The sequence below is a fragment of the Zonotrichia albicollis genome, chromosome 6 (genome assembly GCF_047830755.1).
Source record: "Zonotrichia albicollis isolate bZonAlb1 chromosome 6, bZonAlb1.hap1, whole genome shotgun sequence".
Taxonomy (NCBI): domain Eukaryota; kingdom Metazoa; phylum Chordata; class Aves; order Passeriformes; family Passerellidae; genus Zonotrichia; species Zonotrichia albicollis.
The window spans coordinates 19,128,151-19,145,618 of NC_133824.1; the positions used below are offsets into that span (position 1 = coordinate 19,128,151).

General features: G+C 39.9%; 1 protein-coding gene across 7 annotated transcripts in view; it reads right to left on the bottom strand.

Annotated features, from left to right (window-relative positions):
* Positions 1-7,330: 7,330 nt before the first annotated feature.
* Positions 7,331-17,468, bottom strand: part of NPAS3 (neuronal PAS domain protein 3) — a 597,300-nt gene continuing 587,162 nt past the window's right edge. For all 7 annotated transcript variants that reach the window (XM_074542694.1, XM_074542697.1, XM_074542696.1 and 4 more), the window contains 2 exons: positions 14,419-14,534; positions 7,331-11,620 (listed from right to left, as the gene is read on the bottom strand). In XM_074542694.1, the coding sequence (XP_074398795.1) occupies positions 10,311-11,620; positions 14,419-14,534 (1,426 nt within the window). In that variant the 3' untranslated portion in view covers positions 7,331-10,310. The remainder of the gene's footprint in view (positions 11,621-14,418; positions 14,535-17,468) is intronic.

A 17,468-nucleotide genomic window follows, 5' to 3' on the forward strand; every position in this document is an offset into this window, starting at 1 on the left:
TGTTACCGTTATTTGATCTCTCACCCATGACCAGATTTGTTTAGGAAAGCATTGTTATAATTTCTGCTGCAAGTTATATAACTTGCTTGTCTGATATATTTTCTAAGGTCTATACTTATTCAACAGCTGATTCTTTAAAGATATTAGGTAATTTGGATTGCATATATAAGTTTACATGATGCACTTGCTATATTAAACCATGTTTATTTGATTGTGGGACTTCATGTAGATGTGATGCATCTTATGCCAACGACAAGACTGTTTTACCTGCAGATACCAGATACTGGAACATGAGAACTCTAGAACATGATTTGCTTTTTTTTTTTTTTTTTTTTTTTTTTTTGCATTTCTGCTTTAATATTTGCATAAAAAGTACATGGTAGTCTTACTTTCTCTTCAGAACTCTTTCATCATAAAGTGAAAGAGAAATCTTCTCTTCCAAACAGGGAAGACATGCTCCATTTCTTTATACTCTTATAACCCTTATCTTTAAGTTATGCTTCTCTGTATTGACCTACTGTGTCTGCAAGTTATTTTTCTGAGCATGTCTGTCCTGGCTGTTAGAGTGTCAAGGCCTTGAACACAAGCCAAACTGTTTGGGGGGGCCCTTTCCTTTGTTTCAGTGGATGTTGGCCAGAATATCTAAGTCCTGCAGCAGCACTGACTGTGCTGAACTCTCCCAAAGCGACATCTCTCCCACCATACACAGACTACACATCTGATTTGAAGGGACAAGGGAACCACGTGTGTATGTATTGGACATAAGCAATAAGCCTCCACAGGGTGTAGATTAGAAGGCTCAACTTGTGCACTTTGGGTGTCCTGTGAGGCAGAGGGCCAAAGGTTAGTTTCCTGAGGGATGTCTTTGACTTCCTCTGGATCTCAGTGTGCTTGATGCATATGTTGTCAAAAAAGCTCAGGACAGACTGTTGGGATGGATTTGCCTTCTCCTCCCAAACTAAAGAGATCACTACTATGTGTACACCATTGGGGGAGGGATTTCCAGTCACTGAGGTGGAAAAGCTGGCAAAACACCTAATCTATACCTAAACTGCTCCCAGGATTCACTGCTGAGAGCCTCTTTCCTCATCCTGCCTGTGTGGGCTGCCAACTTCATACCCCAACAAGCAAGCAAGCAAGAGGACATGGTGCAGGTCACACAGCTGCACCTTGTAGTCCCTGACCCCACCTCTTGCTGAGGAAAAGCTTGCTTTTCTGGCATTAGTCAGTAGTGATGGGGATTTAGAGTAGGCACATGTTTCATGGGAAGTAAGACCCTGTGTCTTAATGGGATATCAGGAAAATTGTTGCAGTTGACAGAGAACCCACGCTCTCCAGCCAAGGCGGGAAATTGGCCAAGGTGGGAGATTCTCTTGGCATCCTTTGGCTGCATTTGCACAGAAAGCAACACTCATGCTGCCTTTTGACATTCATCTTAGGCAATGCAGATACAGCTCTCTCAGAAGCTGAGGGACAACATTCTGTTGAAAATGAGGGTTTTGCAATGCCTTTGTGATTTTGACTTAATCACAGATGAATAAAAGCAGAACCAGTTCTCATCCTTGGTGATCACATTCACTTCTGCAATAGAAACAAGCTAGGCAAATGCAGATAAAAGCTTTTCTTCTCTCCAGGGGAGTTTTGGTTGAGACCCTGGGGAGGGATCTGGCCACTAATAAGTTGTTGGCAAACCATCAGACCTGGTGTAGCTAACTTCAGTGCATAAGTGATTCCCACCTCTCATCTCCACATGAAGCAACCTTAGGTTGCATTTATATAACAGGCCCCCTTTCAGTCTGTGTCCTGATTTAATATCAATCTAATATAGATTGGTTAGAGGTAGTCAGCATGGATTTACAAAAAGGAGGTCATGCTTAACAATCTTGATTCATTTCTCTGAGGAAGTGGCAATGAAAGTGGACAGCGATGAAGAAGGAGACATAATTTACTTGGACTTGAAAAGGCTCTCCATACAGTGCCACATAACAGATTAATTTATAAGGTTAGTAAGTATGGGATTGATAGTAAAATCCTCAATTGGATATAAAATTGGCTTGGTAACAAGACCCATGGAATGGCAGTAATGGTTATAGATCATGCTGGGGAAGTGCTATGCACCTGGGGTGTGTGTTTGAAGACATTCTCAAGATAATAAGGATGGACAAAGCCAAAAACAAAGGTGGTGGAAAAAAGAGGAAACATGCTGCAAAAAAGAACACCTGAAGGCAGGCTTCAATCTCATGAGAAGCAAATGATCATGCCAATGTGCAACCCGAAATTTCAGGTAATATTTAGTGAAGAAAATTTTCTAGGAACTGAAGGGGCCCAAGTCAGGCACATAAGCTGCAGGTCTTGTGGCAAGGCAAAAGTATACAGAGCAGCAAGAATATTCCATTTTAAATAGGAGAAAGGGCAAAACTTACAGCTTTTTCAAGGTGCCAATGAGCAATAAATAGGAGGCATGTCCTCAGAAACTGATTTTATCCTGGAAAGTCAAAGATCTCTTGGGTCTTGCTACAAGGATGAATCATAGCATTTAGGTTGTGTTTACAGCTCAAAGAAATTTTTGGAGAATACTGACTCTTTCCATTTTCTATGATCTAAGGAGACTGGATTCCTGAGATGAAATATTTTTTTGTCACTACCCTGCAAGATGCTACCTTACATGCTGTAATAAAGCAGACAAGTGGGTAGAAGAAAGAAATGAAGTACAGGAAAGTCAACAGAGGACTCTAAGAGACCTCAGAAATTCCCAGTACTGAAAGAAATTAGGAACCGGTTTCAGTGAATACTCATCTCCTTACAGTGTAACCTTTGCCATCTCTTGGATGGTATTAAAAGAGGGTCTGGGAAAGCTGTACTGGTGACACTGATGTGCCATCACTTAGCACTGCTGTCTGCTCAAGAAAATACAAGTTTTGGTGTCCAGCAGCATTTCCACCATTGCTTTTATATAGAAGACCCAGGCTGCCAGGCTCATTCCCACAGATCATGGGTGAGAAGGCAATCTTTGCAGGCCTGCATATGCCTTTGCCTCACTCCTCACCTGTTTTAAAGGTAGGAATCTCTGGATGGATCAGACCATGCAGCTTGGGAAAACTGGAAAAGGCTTTTTAATCAAACAAAAAAGAGCCTCTCTCTTCGAGTGTGACTGATGTGGTACAGGATTAGAAAGGAAACTATGCAGGGTAACAATTAGCCTGACTCATTGGCCAGTGGTTCAGGCGATAGGCTGTGCTTTGTTATTTGATTGTGAGTATTGGCTCAAAACTTTGGTCTTGGAGTCATTCAAGTCATTAGTCAAGCTCTCATTGATTTGAGCAAGACCAAGACTTGACCCTTTGTGGCTGTGCAAAGGACAGAGATAAACTTTTAAATCAATCAAGAGCGTAGACTCATTCTGCTGGGGTCATGTGGTTAATACATCCTGTTCCTGTCATTTCCGCTATAAATCTGTGAATGCTTTTAAAGCAAGAGGAAAACCTGATTCCTTTCCTTTTGCCAGAAAATATTATGCTCCCTTGTATTACAAACAAGAAAAACAAGGAGTCCTTCTGCTCAGGAAAACTGGGGAAAGGTAATCTCAATATTTCTATGTCTCTAGGGTCAGTGAGAAGTTGATACAAAGTACTGGGCAATACAGTGTCCTGTCTGCAAAGCATGCAGACCTTCTCCCACTGGCATCCCATAAGCTTTTATTGGGTCCTGATGATCTTTTTGCCCAAGCATTAAGTCAGTACTCTTTGTACTGTTGGTGTCTACAAAAAGATCCCTTATTTTCCACATTGCGTCTAGTCTACACAGCTCCTACAAGTTGGGAAAAAACTTATGACTTCCTACAAATGTAATCAACCTCACAGTTATTGACTTTGTCTGCTTGGCTTCAGGCCCAGGTCACTAAGCTTTCTGTATTTACTTCTAGAGTACGATACTTCTGGAAATGTGAAATATATGAAAAAAAGTCTGAACTACTCTGAGTTTTTTGTTTTGCTGAAAGACCCACCCCCTGGTGATTCTGGAAATAAAAGCTGTTCTTCCACTCTCTCTTGCTGACTTTAGGATTCTGAACAAGTCTTCTGAACAACCTGATTCAGGTCAATTAAAAGAAGAAGTCTGAATCCTTGGCTTATCTCCTGTGACTTTGCTTTCAAAAAGATCCTACTTGGTCCTGTTAGGGCCATGAAGATGATCAGAAGTTTGGAGCACCTTTTCTATGAGGACAGGCTGAGAGAGTTAGGGTTGTTCAAGATGGAGAAGAGAAAGCTTCAGGGAGACTTCCCAGCAGCCTTCCAGTACCATGAGGGGGTTTATAAAAAAGGAGGAAGAAGGACTTTTTTATACAGGCAAATAGTGACAGGACAAGGGCCAATGGTTTTAAAAAGAAAGAGGGCAGGTTTAGATTAGATGCTAGGAAGAAATCCTTTACTCAGAGAGTGGTGAATCACTGGAACAGGTTGCTCAAAAAGTTGTGGACAAGCCAGGCATCACCATCCCTTGAAGTGTTCAAGGCTAGGTTGGATGGGGCCCTAAGCAGCCTGATCTAGTGGGTGGCATCCCTGCCCATTGGAGGGCAGCTGGAGGGGGTTGGAACTAAATGATCTTTAAGGTTTCTTCCAACCCAAACCACTGTACGATTCTATGATTTGCTGAAAAAATGTGGATGTGATTTGATAGGTTTTATGAAAATAGCTTCCAATTCTCACTTATGAAAAGATGAAAGAATAGGTGAGAGAGGAAGAAAGGACCTTTATTATGCATATATACATAGGTACCACCCTGTGTGCATGCATGTGCATGTTTTATAAAGGGTTTGATCTTACCTGAGCATCTGTGGCTCTGGTGACATCCTATTTGTTAACATTTCTGTAGGCTCTTCAGTAAACTCACTGGATAGATGACAGTTCATTAAATTAGTTGACAATGCATATCCAGTCTTTCCACCCTCCTCCCCCAGCCCTAAAATGAAAAATAAAGAAATTACAATGGTAAGAAGGGAAAATACTATGCAAATAACTCTGAGAGCACTGACACATTTAAACTAATGCATTTCCTAGAATCATAACAATAAATGTGCTGTCAGGGGCATCACAGTTACTCCAGTGACACGACCACTGTGCAAAAGCACCAGTGCAAGCTGTCAGAGCTGATTATTTAAGTACTCCTGAAATATTTTTCTTTTGCTGTAACTTCTCAGAGTCATGAGGCTTGGAAGGAGCCCTTTTCCTCTTGCAACACTTCAGCTAGCTTTTAAATACCTGCATACATCACCTTGCAAAACAAGTGGGTTAGAAACAAATTTTTTAGAGAGGGCAGTTACTGAGATCAGTTGTTTTGGGAAATGTCCTTTGACGAAATGAGTTGAGAAGATTTGCCGAACTTCCTGCATGGCAAAGAGTTTTTCCTCAAACATATTACATACATCCCAGCTAGGCTTAACACTTTCAAGCAGTTTATTTTGTTTATTAAAGTTGCTGCAAATAATGGAGATAGACGAGTGCAACAGCATCACTATGAAAACCCCTCCATGAAATGGCTTTTCCATAATTTTCTTTAATACACAAACTTCCTCATTCAACTGCAAATCTTAGAGCAGTCTATTAAGTTTGACCATCAACTCCATACTCTGATGCATGTGTAGGCAGTATGGTTAAGGTATAAAAACCCCTTATAATTGCTCAGAAATGCCCCTCTCAAGCCCCTTCTTGGAATTAGTGGCTTTAGTAATACTGCTTAACACTTATTTGGAACAGGCATGTTATTCTTCCATTAAGCTTTATTCTGGTCCTTCTTTCAATCTGCATTTAAATTCTGTTTTCCTCTCGGTTGGCACTGGCACCCTTAGCTACCTCATAAACAAGACGCGTTGCCAACTGGAACACGCAAGCAGAGCTGAAAGCAGCACCGCTAACCTCTGCCTCTCTCTACCCCCTGCAACTTGGACTTGTATCAAACTCAGTGCCTGGAGCCTGGGAAGTGGGCATCCTGAACTGCTTGGAAGCTGAAAGAGCCAGACTTCAATCTATTAAGGTGCTGGGCTGGCTCACTGAGCTATAATTGTGCACATTTTTTCTTTTAATCAGCCCAGCAAGCCAGATTCACATGCTCTTACTTCAGCTGGGTGTATCTTTCCCAGTAAGGAGTTGTGCTGGAAGCTGTGAATAGACAGTTTTACTCAGCATGTATAAGGCAAGCAGAATTTGACCCAGAATGACAAGCCCAGCAGCATTAATTTCTAAGTGGACATACAGAAGAGATTAGGCACCCAAAGTTGCTTAGAGATTTTGGCTATGGGCAAAATTGCATTCTTAGAGAGTGCATACTCAGCATAACAAAATAAAACATGGAGTTTGGAAATATTTGTCACAGGTGGGAGAGGCACTGTAAAGAAAGGCAATGAATGCAGAACTGCAGTGGGTGAGAAGGCTTCCACTCCCCTCCTGTCCCACCCCCTGCACATGCAGCAGCAGGCACAGGGTCAGCACGCAGCAATGGGTACCCGGGGAGGCATCTCCTGTGCCTCAGCTTCTCTCTGCTCTTTACTACAGAGACAAAAAACACTTGGCCTAGGCCTTTTTTTACCCAGAATTTATGCAAGGTTGCTCTCTTTTTAAGGCCAGCCACTGTGTGTGGGTTTCTGTGTAATCAAAAGTGTATTTGACTTTTTTCCCCCCTTTCATTTGTGGGACCAAGGCTTTTTGCCTTGTCAGTTCTGCACTGGCAAATGTTTCTGTCCTCAGCTGGTAAGGCAGAATGTCTAGCAGCATGACACCAACTACTTACAGGTCGCCACTCTGGGGAAAGAAAGTACACATTTAAAAGAATCAGCAGCCTAGGTAGGATATAATGCGACTGAAGAGTTTCACTGTAACATTGTAGAGTACAAAAATGAAAATATAAAGTGCATTTTAAATGATTAATGTACAAAAGCTGACCTCTTCCAGTGTGCATTAATCAAGGAAAAAATGCACACTTTCTATAGTGGGTAATGTTGCAGGTTCATTATTCAGCTTTGATAATGTGCATAAAAATGCTCAATATGACAATGAGTTGGGGTAGCTGAGAATTTAGAATGGTGGCAAGTTTGTTGTAGTATTTGGATTAGCATTCTTAACCTACATCTTGACAGCTTCCTTTCTTCATTTCACAAGTGTTAATAAAATCTTGCTTTTTCCTCTTTTATTTTTGGTTATTTTTTTCTTGTATTTTAGTTATTTTATTATTTTTTCTTTTTTTTTTTTCCACAAAATGATTAAAAAATACCTGCTCAAACAAATACTACCAGCATTCATTAGTCAGGATGGTTATATGTAAAAGAAATGATGCCAGATAGTAACAAATCCAAGAGAAGTTTATTATGAAAATGGCACCTGCGGGATGAAAAAAAATTAAGTTACATAAAGACAACCATGTATGACATGTATGAGAATCTACAAAAGTATAAAAAGAACCCTGTTGTAAATGAAGTATGTACATTTCTGATTTGCAGCATTATCAATGATCAATGAAAAAAATGTTTCAAATAAGCCAGGCACTCAAGAAGTTAGATTCGGTTAGCTTAACACAAAATAAATGTACCATAGCTGTCACTTTTTAACATTTTAATTTTTTTATATTGTAGAGTTGGTAACACTGCTAAGATTTATACGAACAGAATCCCTTTCCCCATTATTCAGCTACTTGGCACCAGTCTCCTCATAAAAGATTTCATATATTTGTACAAGAAATAGTTAAAAACACAGACACAGTCTTCACAGGTAATGAAGTTTTTTTTTCATTTTGTAATTTTAAACACTATGGATTTAGACAGCAGCTGTGATTATCTGTTAGTTTAAATCACCAGAAATCATTTTGACACAACACAGAAACATTTATAAAAAAAACCCAAAACAACAACAGCTGTCTAGCTGTTTTTTGTAGCTGATAGGTGCAGTCCTTTGATTGTTCCATAGCTAGAGCAGAGCTTCCAAAATTAAACTTTGAATTTCACAATCAGCTTTCTCGCCTTTTTCAAACCTACATAAATCCTCCCCATGAAACGTTTAAAAGCTCATTAATTAAATTTCTAGCGTCCAATTCCTTTTTTGCTATCACTCCTCCGTGGCTTGGACCTGCTTCTCAAATTCAAAGCTACTACAGAAATTGACTCAGCGCAGTGAGTGATCAAAAATTCGAAGGACAGTTGAGTTAATACGTTAGCATTGCACACATAAGTGAATACATATGACAATTCTAAGCTCGGTTTCCTTTTTAAACAATGCCAGTTGACCTTTGAAAGAATTTCCTATCTCACTGGTAATTGCTCTACATATTGCTCTGCCAGCCTACCTAGGAGAAAACCAAAGAAATGCACCCTCTGCTTACAGTTCGAGCACAAGGACTCTGGGAATGTTAACAACTGAGGCTATATGGCGTCAATTTGCTTAATATATCTGAGCATTACTCTGTAGTGCATTGTGGGGTACACTGGAAGAGTAAGTCATACCCAGAATTCCTCTGTGGGAAAAAATGGCTCCATTAACCTTGAGCTAGTTAAGAGTCTTTTATCTCTGAGAGTGAAGAAGAAAGAACGAGAGAGCGAGAGAAAGAGAGACGGGAAACGTGTAGAGGAGGAGGAGGAGGGGAGAAAGGAAGGGGGAGAGAGAGGTTTGAGAATACACAACAGCAAAGCAACAGCAGAAATTAAAAGGTATACAGACAGTGGAAGCAGCATAAGGTGACATTACAGAGGAAGGCCACCACACAAAAACCACTAACCCCCAAGAATCACTGGTTCACTAGGACTGCAGGAATGGGACTTTACCACTCCGGACTAGAGATAAAGCACAGAGAAGACAAAGGACAAAACAACTACATTAGCTTAGTATATACTGCATATAGTAACACACATTGAAACTGCAATGGGACTGACAGCCAAGGACACTTACACATTGTACACATTACAGTTCTCACATCTGTTATTAGATGCCTTAACAAACAGCTGCCAAAGATGGAGTGGAAGAAGAATTTATATTTGACAGTCATTTGGAGTGTTTGACACTACACTGTGATTTCTGGCAACAAAGACAAAATAGGAGATTTCTTTTCTTTTACTTAATGTGCAGTTTTCAGTTGTAGTTATCTATTTCAAGCTTATTAACCCATCCTTTAGTTTTAAAACATATTGGTTTCAACACTAGAAATAAGGAAAAAGAAAACAACAAAAAATACCCAAATCAAAGAACAAAAAGAAATTTACAACCTTCCCTCTATAATATTAAATGAAAAACAAAATAAAACATGTTAAATAGTTCTTCTGGTTTTTTTTTTTACTCTGAAGTGTTATTTGATGTTGTAAAATTAGCCTCAGTTACACTGAGAAAAAAATAAAGCAAAACAATATGCACCTAAGAAACTGCTCCTCGCGTCAATTAAATTGAGTTTTTTGTTTTTAAGCTCTTTTTGAAAAAGGCTTCCTGACCCATTTAAATTTGATGTGAGGCTATGCTTGTTAGTTTGGAGGTAACAAATTTTAAGTCCTGCAGCAAAGGTTAATGAGGGCTTTTGTCTTAACTAACCAAGGAGACTGCAGCACCCCACTATAAACCAGTACGGAACACATTCTTTCCAAAAAACCCAGCCCACAAGCTGCATATTGTATGAAGACATTACAGATTAATAAATGATAGCACCATGGTTTTAGAAATTAAGTTAAAGTTTCTGTAATTAACATTTAGTCCAACTTTTTAACATTCTAGTCACAGGCCAGAAATTAACTTTTTAAGAACCCAAATTATTTTATGTGCAAGTAAGAAAATCTTAACCATAAAAAGAGAATTAAACTCTGCATAAAATTCTAAAATACTATCCCCTATTTAAAGGAATTAGGAACAAAACCCCCTTTTCATTTGACTTAGTCAAACAGGGCACATTGTTTATGCTTGTCTCTTTTAATCTTGATCATATCAAGATCATTTTGAAGTAAAACCAATGGTTGTCACTTTAAAATCTCTTTACCACAACACTGAGTATTCTATGGCAGAGGCATACACATATTAAAGGCATCTTAATAAAGATGCAAAGGAAAAAACACACATCTTAGAAGAAGACAAAATGGCAGGCAACTGGTACTTCGACTCTCTGAAGGCAAAAATAAAAAAATATCTTTACATTAAAGAATAAGTCAAGTTAAAGAGAAAGGGAATGAAATGGGGACCATCATATTGAGATAATAAGCTGACCTGCTCAAATTCAAAGTGCTAGAATTAAAGGTCTAAATTAAAACATAGTCTATGCCTCAGAGTATAACACTGAACACAGTATGTGGTCATATTTCAATCCTCCTTCCGTTCCAGAGTCTGTGTAGTGTGAATGCCATTGCTGTACACAGGAAATGGAAGAGTGGAAAAAAGTCCTTCGGCCGTCGTGAACACATTCCCTGCAGGCATTTGGGTCAGACTGGCCCCGCTCACAGCGCTTCCAAACGGTCCCGACATGTTGAGTCGGTGAACATGGTGGTAGAGCATTTCCATCGGCGTTTTAGGATCCAGCCCAAAGCTGGGGCTGTTAACATCAACAAAGTTAACAGCGTGGGTGTTGGGGAGGAGGTTGCCCTGCATGGCTAAAGTAACTTCAGCTGGAGCATAGCGAATAGTGCCAGTGGTGTAGACCCTCTGAGCAGCAGTGCTGGTCGCAGCAAGGGTTCCTGTTACCCTGTGAACCAAAGGAAGCACCACATTGCCTGCTTGTAACCTCTGAAGGGCTTCCAGATCCCCAGTGTACAACAAAGAGTTGGACGCTGTGGGAGCTCCTGGATGTTTGTCCCTTGGAGATGCTGAAAGTGGAGGTGACAAAGGGTCAGAGGACACTGGAGCCAAGGCCGAGTTGGATGAGGTGCTGAACTGAGATTTACGGCTGGCAGTATTTTCAGTCCCTGGGGGGGTGAGAACAGAGTCTGGAATGGAGACATGTAAACTACTGCTGGCTTGGGGGGAAGGGAAGTGCTCGGAGCTGGGGGGCTTGGTCATACTGTAGGGTGATTCATTCCTTGAGATTTCCCTGTTGGGTGGGTAATTCCAAATACTGCTATCGTTATCAAAATTGATAGGTTCTGAGATTTCTGTTTTAATTTTGAGCACTGAGGCACTGTTTGGTGACGAGAGCAGCTGGGGCTGGTCCACCAAAGCTGAGTCAAGTCCATTTGGACTTGAGGTGCTTGACAGCCTTCTCCGGGTCATGCTGCCTCCCTTTTGCTTTTTTCTCCTCTTCTTCCTCTTCTGATGTTTGCTGGAAGACTGGGCATTTACTTCACCTGCACTGTCTGAGTCCTTGGCACTGTCAGAGGTCAGTGATTCACAGTTCTGCAACCGCAGGTCTGACTCACTCTCAACATAGCGCTCCACCTTGATCTGCATAGAGCCAAGAGTGCCAAAACTGTCCTCAGGGGCCTTCTGATTCTCGAAGTCTGAGTTTTCAAAGCTGTCATCACTGTCCCTGCTGTCCTGGTTGCTGGAGCTGTTCCCATCCTCATTACAGTTCATTTCATTATCTGACTGATTTCCTGACTTTTTCCTGTCGGATTCAGGGTCTTCACTGTTTTCTGACTGGTTTCCTTTCTCATCTGACTTTGAGTTCTCATTGTCCTCTGGAGCAAAATGAAAGTGAAACAAAGCATTAGCAATAGGAACATAATATTATAATTCAAGTCCAGGTTTCTATCTACCAATGAAATTGGATTTGCTTTAACCTTTATTTTTGGCAAAAGATGTTCTCTTCTGTAGAGCTGCTTTTTTTTTTTTTTTTCAGTGTTGTGTTGGGAGAGCTTTGATCACCATGAATGTCTCTAACTCAGGACTGTTAATGCACCAGAAGCCTATGCTACATGGCTGCACCTCAATTGAGGGGCCTTTTCATCTGCTCACCCGACAGGAATCCTGACAGCTGTGAGCACAACAGCATTGTAGCTGTGCCATCCAAAGAGGAGTCAGTGAACAATCCCATTATCCCCTAATGTTCTGGTGATTGTTCTTTCACATCCATGTTCTCCTGCAGTGGGCAGGCATCCACGCATTGCACTATTTACTAAAGAAGATTCTAGTACTCTCATCTCATTTTCCTATGACCATTGCCACTTTTGAAGTGGCATAGAGTCTCTGGCTGCAGTGGAATTAATTACTGCTGATTTCCTCCCATGTGAGAGGAGAAGCAACTTGTGTATGAATGAATGAACAAACCAGTTAAAAAAAATGAATAAACCAGTTTATTGTTAAAACAATTTTGCTATGTTGCTAGACTGTTGTCTTATATTGTCCTGAAGGAAAACAAGTATAAAAAAATACAGAAAAAATAATCAGCCAATGAATCAATTTCTTGGTTGATCCAAATAATCTAAAGACCATTGAAAATAGCACATCTACAGCCCCGAGAAGCTGTCACTCTTCTTGCTTGAATTAATTTAATTATAATTCTAATATGGGTGAGATAAACACTGTAGCCCACTGGACTCGGAGAGCCAAAGCAGCTTTGAGACTGAATATGCTCCATTATCACACTGTGTTTGAAAGAGTCAAAAAAGGTTTCAGGAAACCCCGTCCTTTACAGACCAGCCAGAAATCTTTTGTTGCCTAATAAAAGACGTTTTTCACTCATCAGAGCCAAGTACTACCCTTTTCAACATCCTTGCTTTAGGTGGAGAGGGGAAGGATTCATTTGCCTCTAAAGATATTGGTTACTTCTGGAGCCATTTCAATACCAAAGTATTTCCCAGAAGTGCTGAAGGTGGGTTTGACAGGAAAGCTGCCTGAGCATTTAGGACACTGCACTTTGCAGGTCACTTTGTGAGATTTCTGCTTGTGTGAACAGCAGCAGAGAGATCCTTCTTTTTGAAAAATAAAACCTACAGGAAAAAAGTAGTGGCTGTAAACCCCTAAGTCTCATCCAGCTTTTAGTTCCACCTAGGACTGAATTTGTCCTACAATTTTTTCTTCCTTTTTTTTGAAGATGCTTTCTTTTAAGGCCATGGTTACCAGCTGGGGAAGGGTGGTCTTAGCGTGAGGTGGTCTAAAGCTACACAATATTTGCCTGGGATTATATCACAGCTTCAACTGAACTTGTTGGTTTAATCTAAAATACTGTTCCAAATTCAGGTCCTTTGGCATTTCTATTTAATGCCTTTGTAGTAAACAAGCCCCTGTGTCTTCTGCCTTCCAAGACTCCCAGATATCTCCTTCAGAGATATAAGTATCTGTGCACCTTTGGAATGCTGTCTTGTTCTGCATCAGCTTTAGAAGTCATGAATGTACATGTATTTCTCATGTGCTCACTTGGAGAAATCTCCAGTGCGTTTCCAGGGAAATGCAAACTGTTCTCCACATATGTGTTATTTGGCTATTTAGGAACAAGACAGCATAAAGGAAACACTGGGAATGGATGAAGAAATTCCCAATGACAGTGGTCAGCAAGCCTGCACATTGACTTAAACCAAACTGTCAAAGGATAACAAATAAAAGCAAAAGATGAAAGAGAACATCCATATTAAAATATTATATAATATAATAGCATATAATATAATATCCTGATCCTCTTCTTGCTTTTTCTTGATTTATATCACAGTGATCCATTTTCTCTACAGTGTTTTTGGTAGTTATCATAGACATGAGAGAAAAATCATCTATCTGTCTGTTTGTCTATCTATCTATCCACCCATCCTACATAGAACAGCTGAATAACATCTTTACTTCTTGGGCTACAGGAAAACACACTTCTCTCAAGGCCAGATGATTTGCACCTATGCCTAGGTAACCACTGTTAAAACTAACAGGGAATGTGTGAACCATCTGTGCACTGGACCATCTGTAGGACTAATTTACACATAGAACTTGAGAAGTACACTCAGCTTTTAAAAAACAGCTGAAGTCCCAGACTTAAAGAGCTTAGAAACAAGTTGTTGAACCCACACATTTTAATGAAATATAACTTTTAACCCAATAAAACTCTAAATTTTTTCAATCTTTACTGCCCCCTAGTGAGACTCTTCAAGAATGTATTTATACAAAAGGAGTCATAAAGATTGACGGTGGAGACCTCTCTGGAAAACGTCTGCCTACTTTGGAAAGAGAAGACCTTGAATTTTATCCAACAGTTGCAAACCCAAGTTCTCTGCACAAGGCAAAACACCTTAAGCACAGCTGGGAAATCAAATATTTAGTTTGGTGCTATGTAGGCAAGAATGCGTGAAGAAAGCAAAGAGAAATTCTGAGGAAATGGAAAGGCTAAGGTCATTAAAAGATTTTGCTAGTGTTTTTCAATTTAATTTTATATGATTTTTTTGTTTGTTTGTTTTAATGGAACAATACTCGAGAAGGAAAAGCAACTGAAAAGCTGATCCTGTGGCTTTCATGATAAGAACCTCTCGTGGGTGTAAAGGCACACCATGTGTGTTACCTGAGTTGTCCTTTGAGTCCGATTCAGAGTCAGAGGTCTCTGAGGATTCTGAGGTTTTCTCTGGCAGGTGAGGAAGTTGTGCAATATCCATTGGAGTGTCCTTGTACTCTGGGTTACTGAAGAGGATACAGCAAATATAAAGAGGATACAGCAAATATAAACACAATTGGATGATTTGCAGTTTCATGATTTTTTTCCTCTTTTCATATCAAAGTTCAGGAACAAAGAACAGGAAGAACAGCAGAGTAAACACAGAAACACATATTTTTGGCTTCAGAGCTTCACAGCAGGGATTTTGTGAAGGTTTATTTTAATACTGCAGTCAAAAACTTTTATTGACCAGGTACTAAACCTTGTTTGATTCTAGTGAAGTTTTAGAGCTATCAAAGCATCCTTGCTGAAGTGGGACATCGTGGCTTGTGTGATATCTAGCAGTAAAGCTACACTGTGTAATCATCCAACAACAAAATATCTCGATTTCGATCCCATTATTGTGCCTGGGAGGACAGAGAGAGTGTTTTAACTCTTCCAATCTGTTTCTCTCCCACTGGCAATGTCTATTAGAGTTATCTCTGTAGAAATGTTCTCTATCAACCTTGCCAGAGTCCTTTCAATGCCTGTTTTTCTCAACATTCCAGTTTTCCACATTTTAATCAAGCATATCATACATGAAATTATTAAGGAGGTACTCAGCTAGGGCTAAAAACGTGACCACTGTTCCAAAGAATCTGGCCAAAAATTAGATAAAATAGGTTACATATTTTTAAATACAGCACACATACATCCACATCAGCAAGAAACCAAAAACAACCTCTCTAACTATGTGACAGATGCACATGTGCATGTTAAGATGCATATGTTAGGGATAAAGAACTGTCAACACACCCATTATAATCATATCTTCATCTGCTCATGTGGTGCTCACCTGTGACTTGTTAGCAAGGAACATGACTGCAATCTAAAAAAGCTCCACTGCCAGAGAGATGGAAGAAAACCCCTGCAACACTCTGCTTTTGCAGGTTTGTACCTTTTAAAATGTGTTCCTTTCTTAAATGTGTGCAAATACAGGGGAACAGCCATAGCTAAACATAAGTGGTAGAGAATATTAACAATAACAAAGTCTTTAATAATTTTTGAATGAGTGAGCATTTCCATGCAGTTCAATTCTGGTAAAATGGAAAATCCACAGTCCTGCATGGAACAATATGAGGCAGCACTGGGGGTGCCTGACACATTTTCAGAATGACAGTATGCTCATATTCAGCCTCTTGGAGTGCACTGTGAAAACTCAGAGTTCACACAGTTCACATTGAGATGCCGTGTTACAATTATCATCTTTATGGCTTTGTCCTGACAAAGTGACTTTATTCTGTTGCATCCCAGGGCAGTCCCCAAACTTGCCCCCTCCAAGCAAAAGATGTTTGAGGGCTTTCACACTGTGAATAACAAGTTGCTAGAACAAGAACAGCATTAATCCTCCCTGTCACTATAATTAGTCTATCCTTTTACAGACAGCTGAATCATACTTTCTAATGCATGGAAATGTATACAGACCAGTACTCCTGCTAAGAGTAGACCTAATTATGCCTTAATCTGTTATTAAAATATTATTTGGACATTTAGATCTTTTGTGAATTCCAGTACAAGGAGAAATCTAAATTAAAAACACAAATTCAGTGAAGATGTTAATGTTTCTCTAACAGACTAGAAAAATCGGGTTCTGGGAGGAGAGCTGGGGAAGACAGACCACACAGCTTTTCTTTTCTTTTTTGGTTAGGTATATTCTGCTTGTAGAGAAAAATATTTTGAGGGATGTTTGTGGACTAGGTTCACCTATTGTCTGGAAAGCAGCAAAGGGGACAGAGGCAGCTGTTCATAATTCTTATGCACGACTTTTACAGCTAAAGCAGGAAATATGAGAACATTTCTGGGCATTTTGCAGCCCTGTTAAGGACTGGGGCAGTGAATCTGTACTTCCAGTTCAGAATTGTCAGCCTTAATCTGACCTCTGGAAATGCTGCGTTCTGCCTCACACTTGCAATAACAGACAAAAAGGTAGCAGGATAAGGAAATGTTCAGAAAAGCCTGTGCTAAATCATATCAGGCCAAAAATCTGCAGGTGCCAGGGAAAACTCCGCTGCTGTGTGAGGTTTCCCTCAGTACCCCTTGAATGCTCTCCTGCCAGGGGTTGCTTCCTTCTCTCCCCCAAAAGGGGAATCAGAAGCATTTCAACATGCAAGTTTAGGCAGGCACAGTCTCTTCAGGGCTTGCTGGACTTGGCATAATAAGTCACAATCTAACCCCTAGACATCACTTTGAACTCTCATGGCATCAAAGGGAATATAACAAACCATGACAAGCACTTTAAAAGGAGAACAGGCCAGAAAATGACAATTGCATTTCATGACAATCTCAAGGTTTCAAATTTTATTTGTTTGTTTGTTCTGCTTTGGAATGAAACAGAAAATCTCCCAATCTTATTGAACATTTTCACAAAACAGAATGTGCTGAAAGGTATTTTCAGATGAGAAAGGTCAGGTTTATAATTCACTGTCTCTCGGTGACTGTTGGTTTTCCCTTGAGCTCTGAAATCAGTCCTTTAAAAATACTGGTAAAACAGAATTTCTCAGGGAACAGCCTTTCGTTCAAGCAATTACTACTATTTCTATTTAAAATAGTTCTAATAGCTTAAAATAGTAGTCTATAGTACTTTTGTTTTTAAATGTTGTATTTTTCATTGTGAATATTATCTGATGCTTACAGGAACAACAAAGTTGTTTGAACCTTTTTTGTCCTGAGAAAGTTCCTCTCTCTGGAGTGAACTGGCAAATGCCTTTCAGAGATAACTTTTTTTTTTGCTGTACCAGCAGATTGCTTCCCTGCATTTTTAATATCCAAATAAAACAGTGCCAAACACTTCACACCAGATTTTGTAACACAGCTACTGAAAGTTGGTGTGGATAATTTTTATCTTTGAGCTCACATTGAGTAGATTTCAGGGCATGCAATAAAATAGTGGAGGCTTTATTTCAAGACTGAGGCAGCATAAT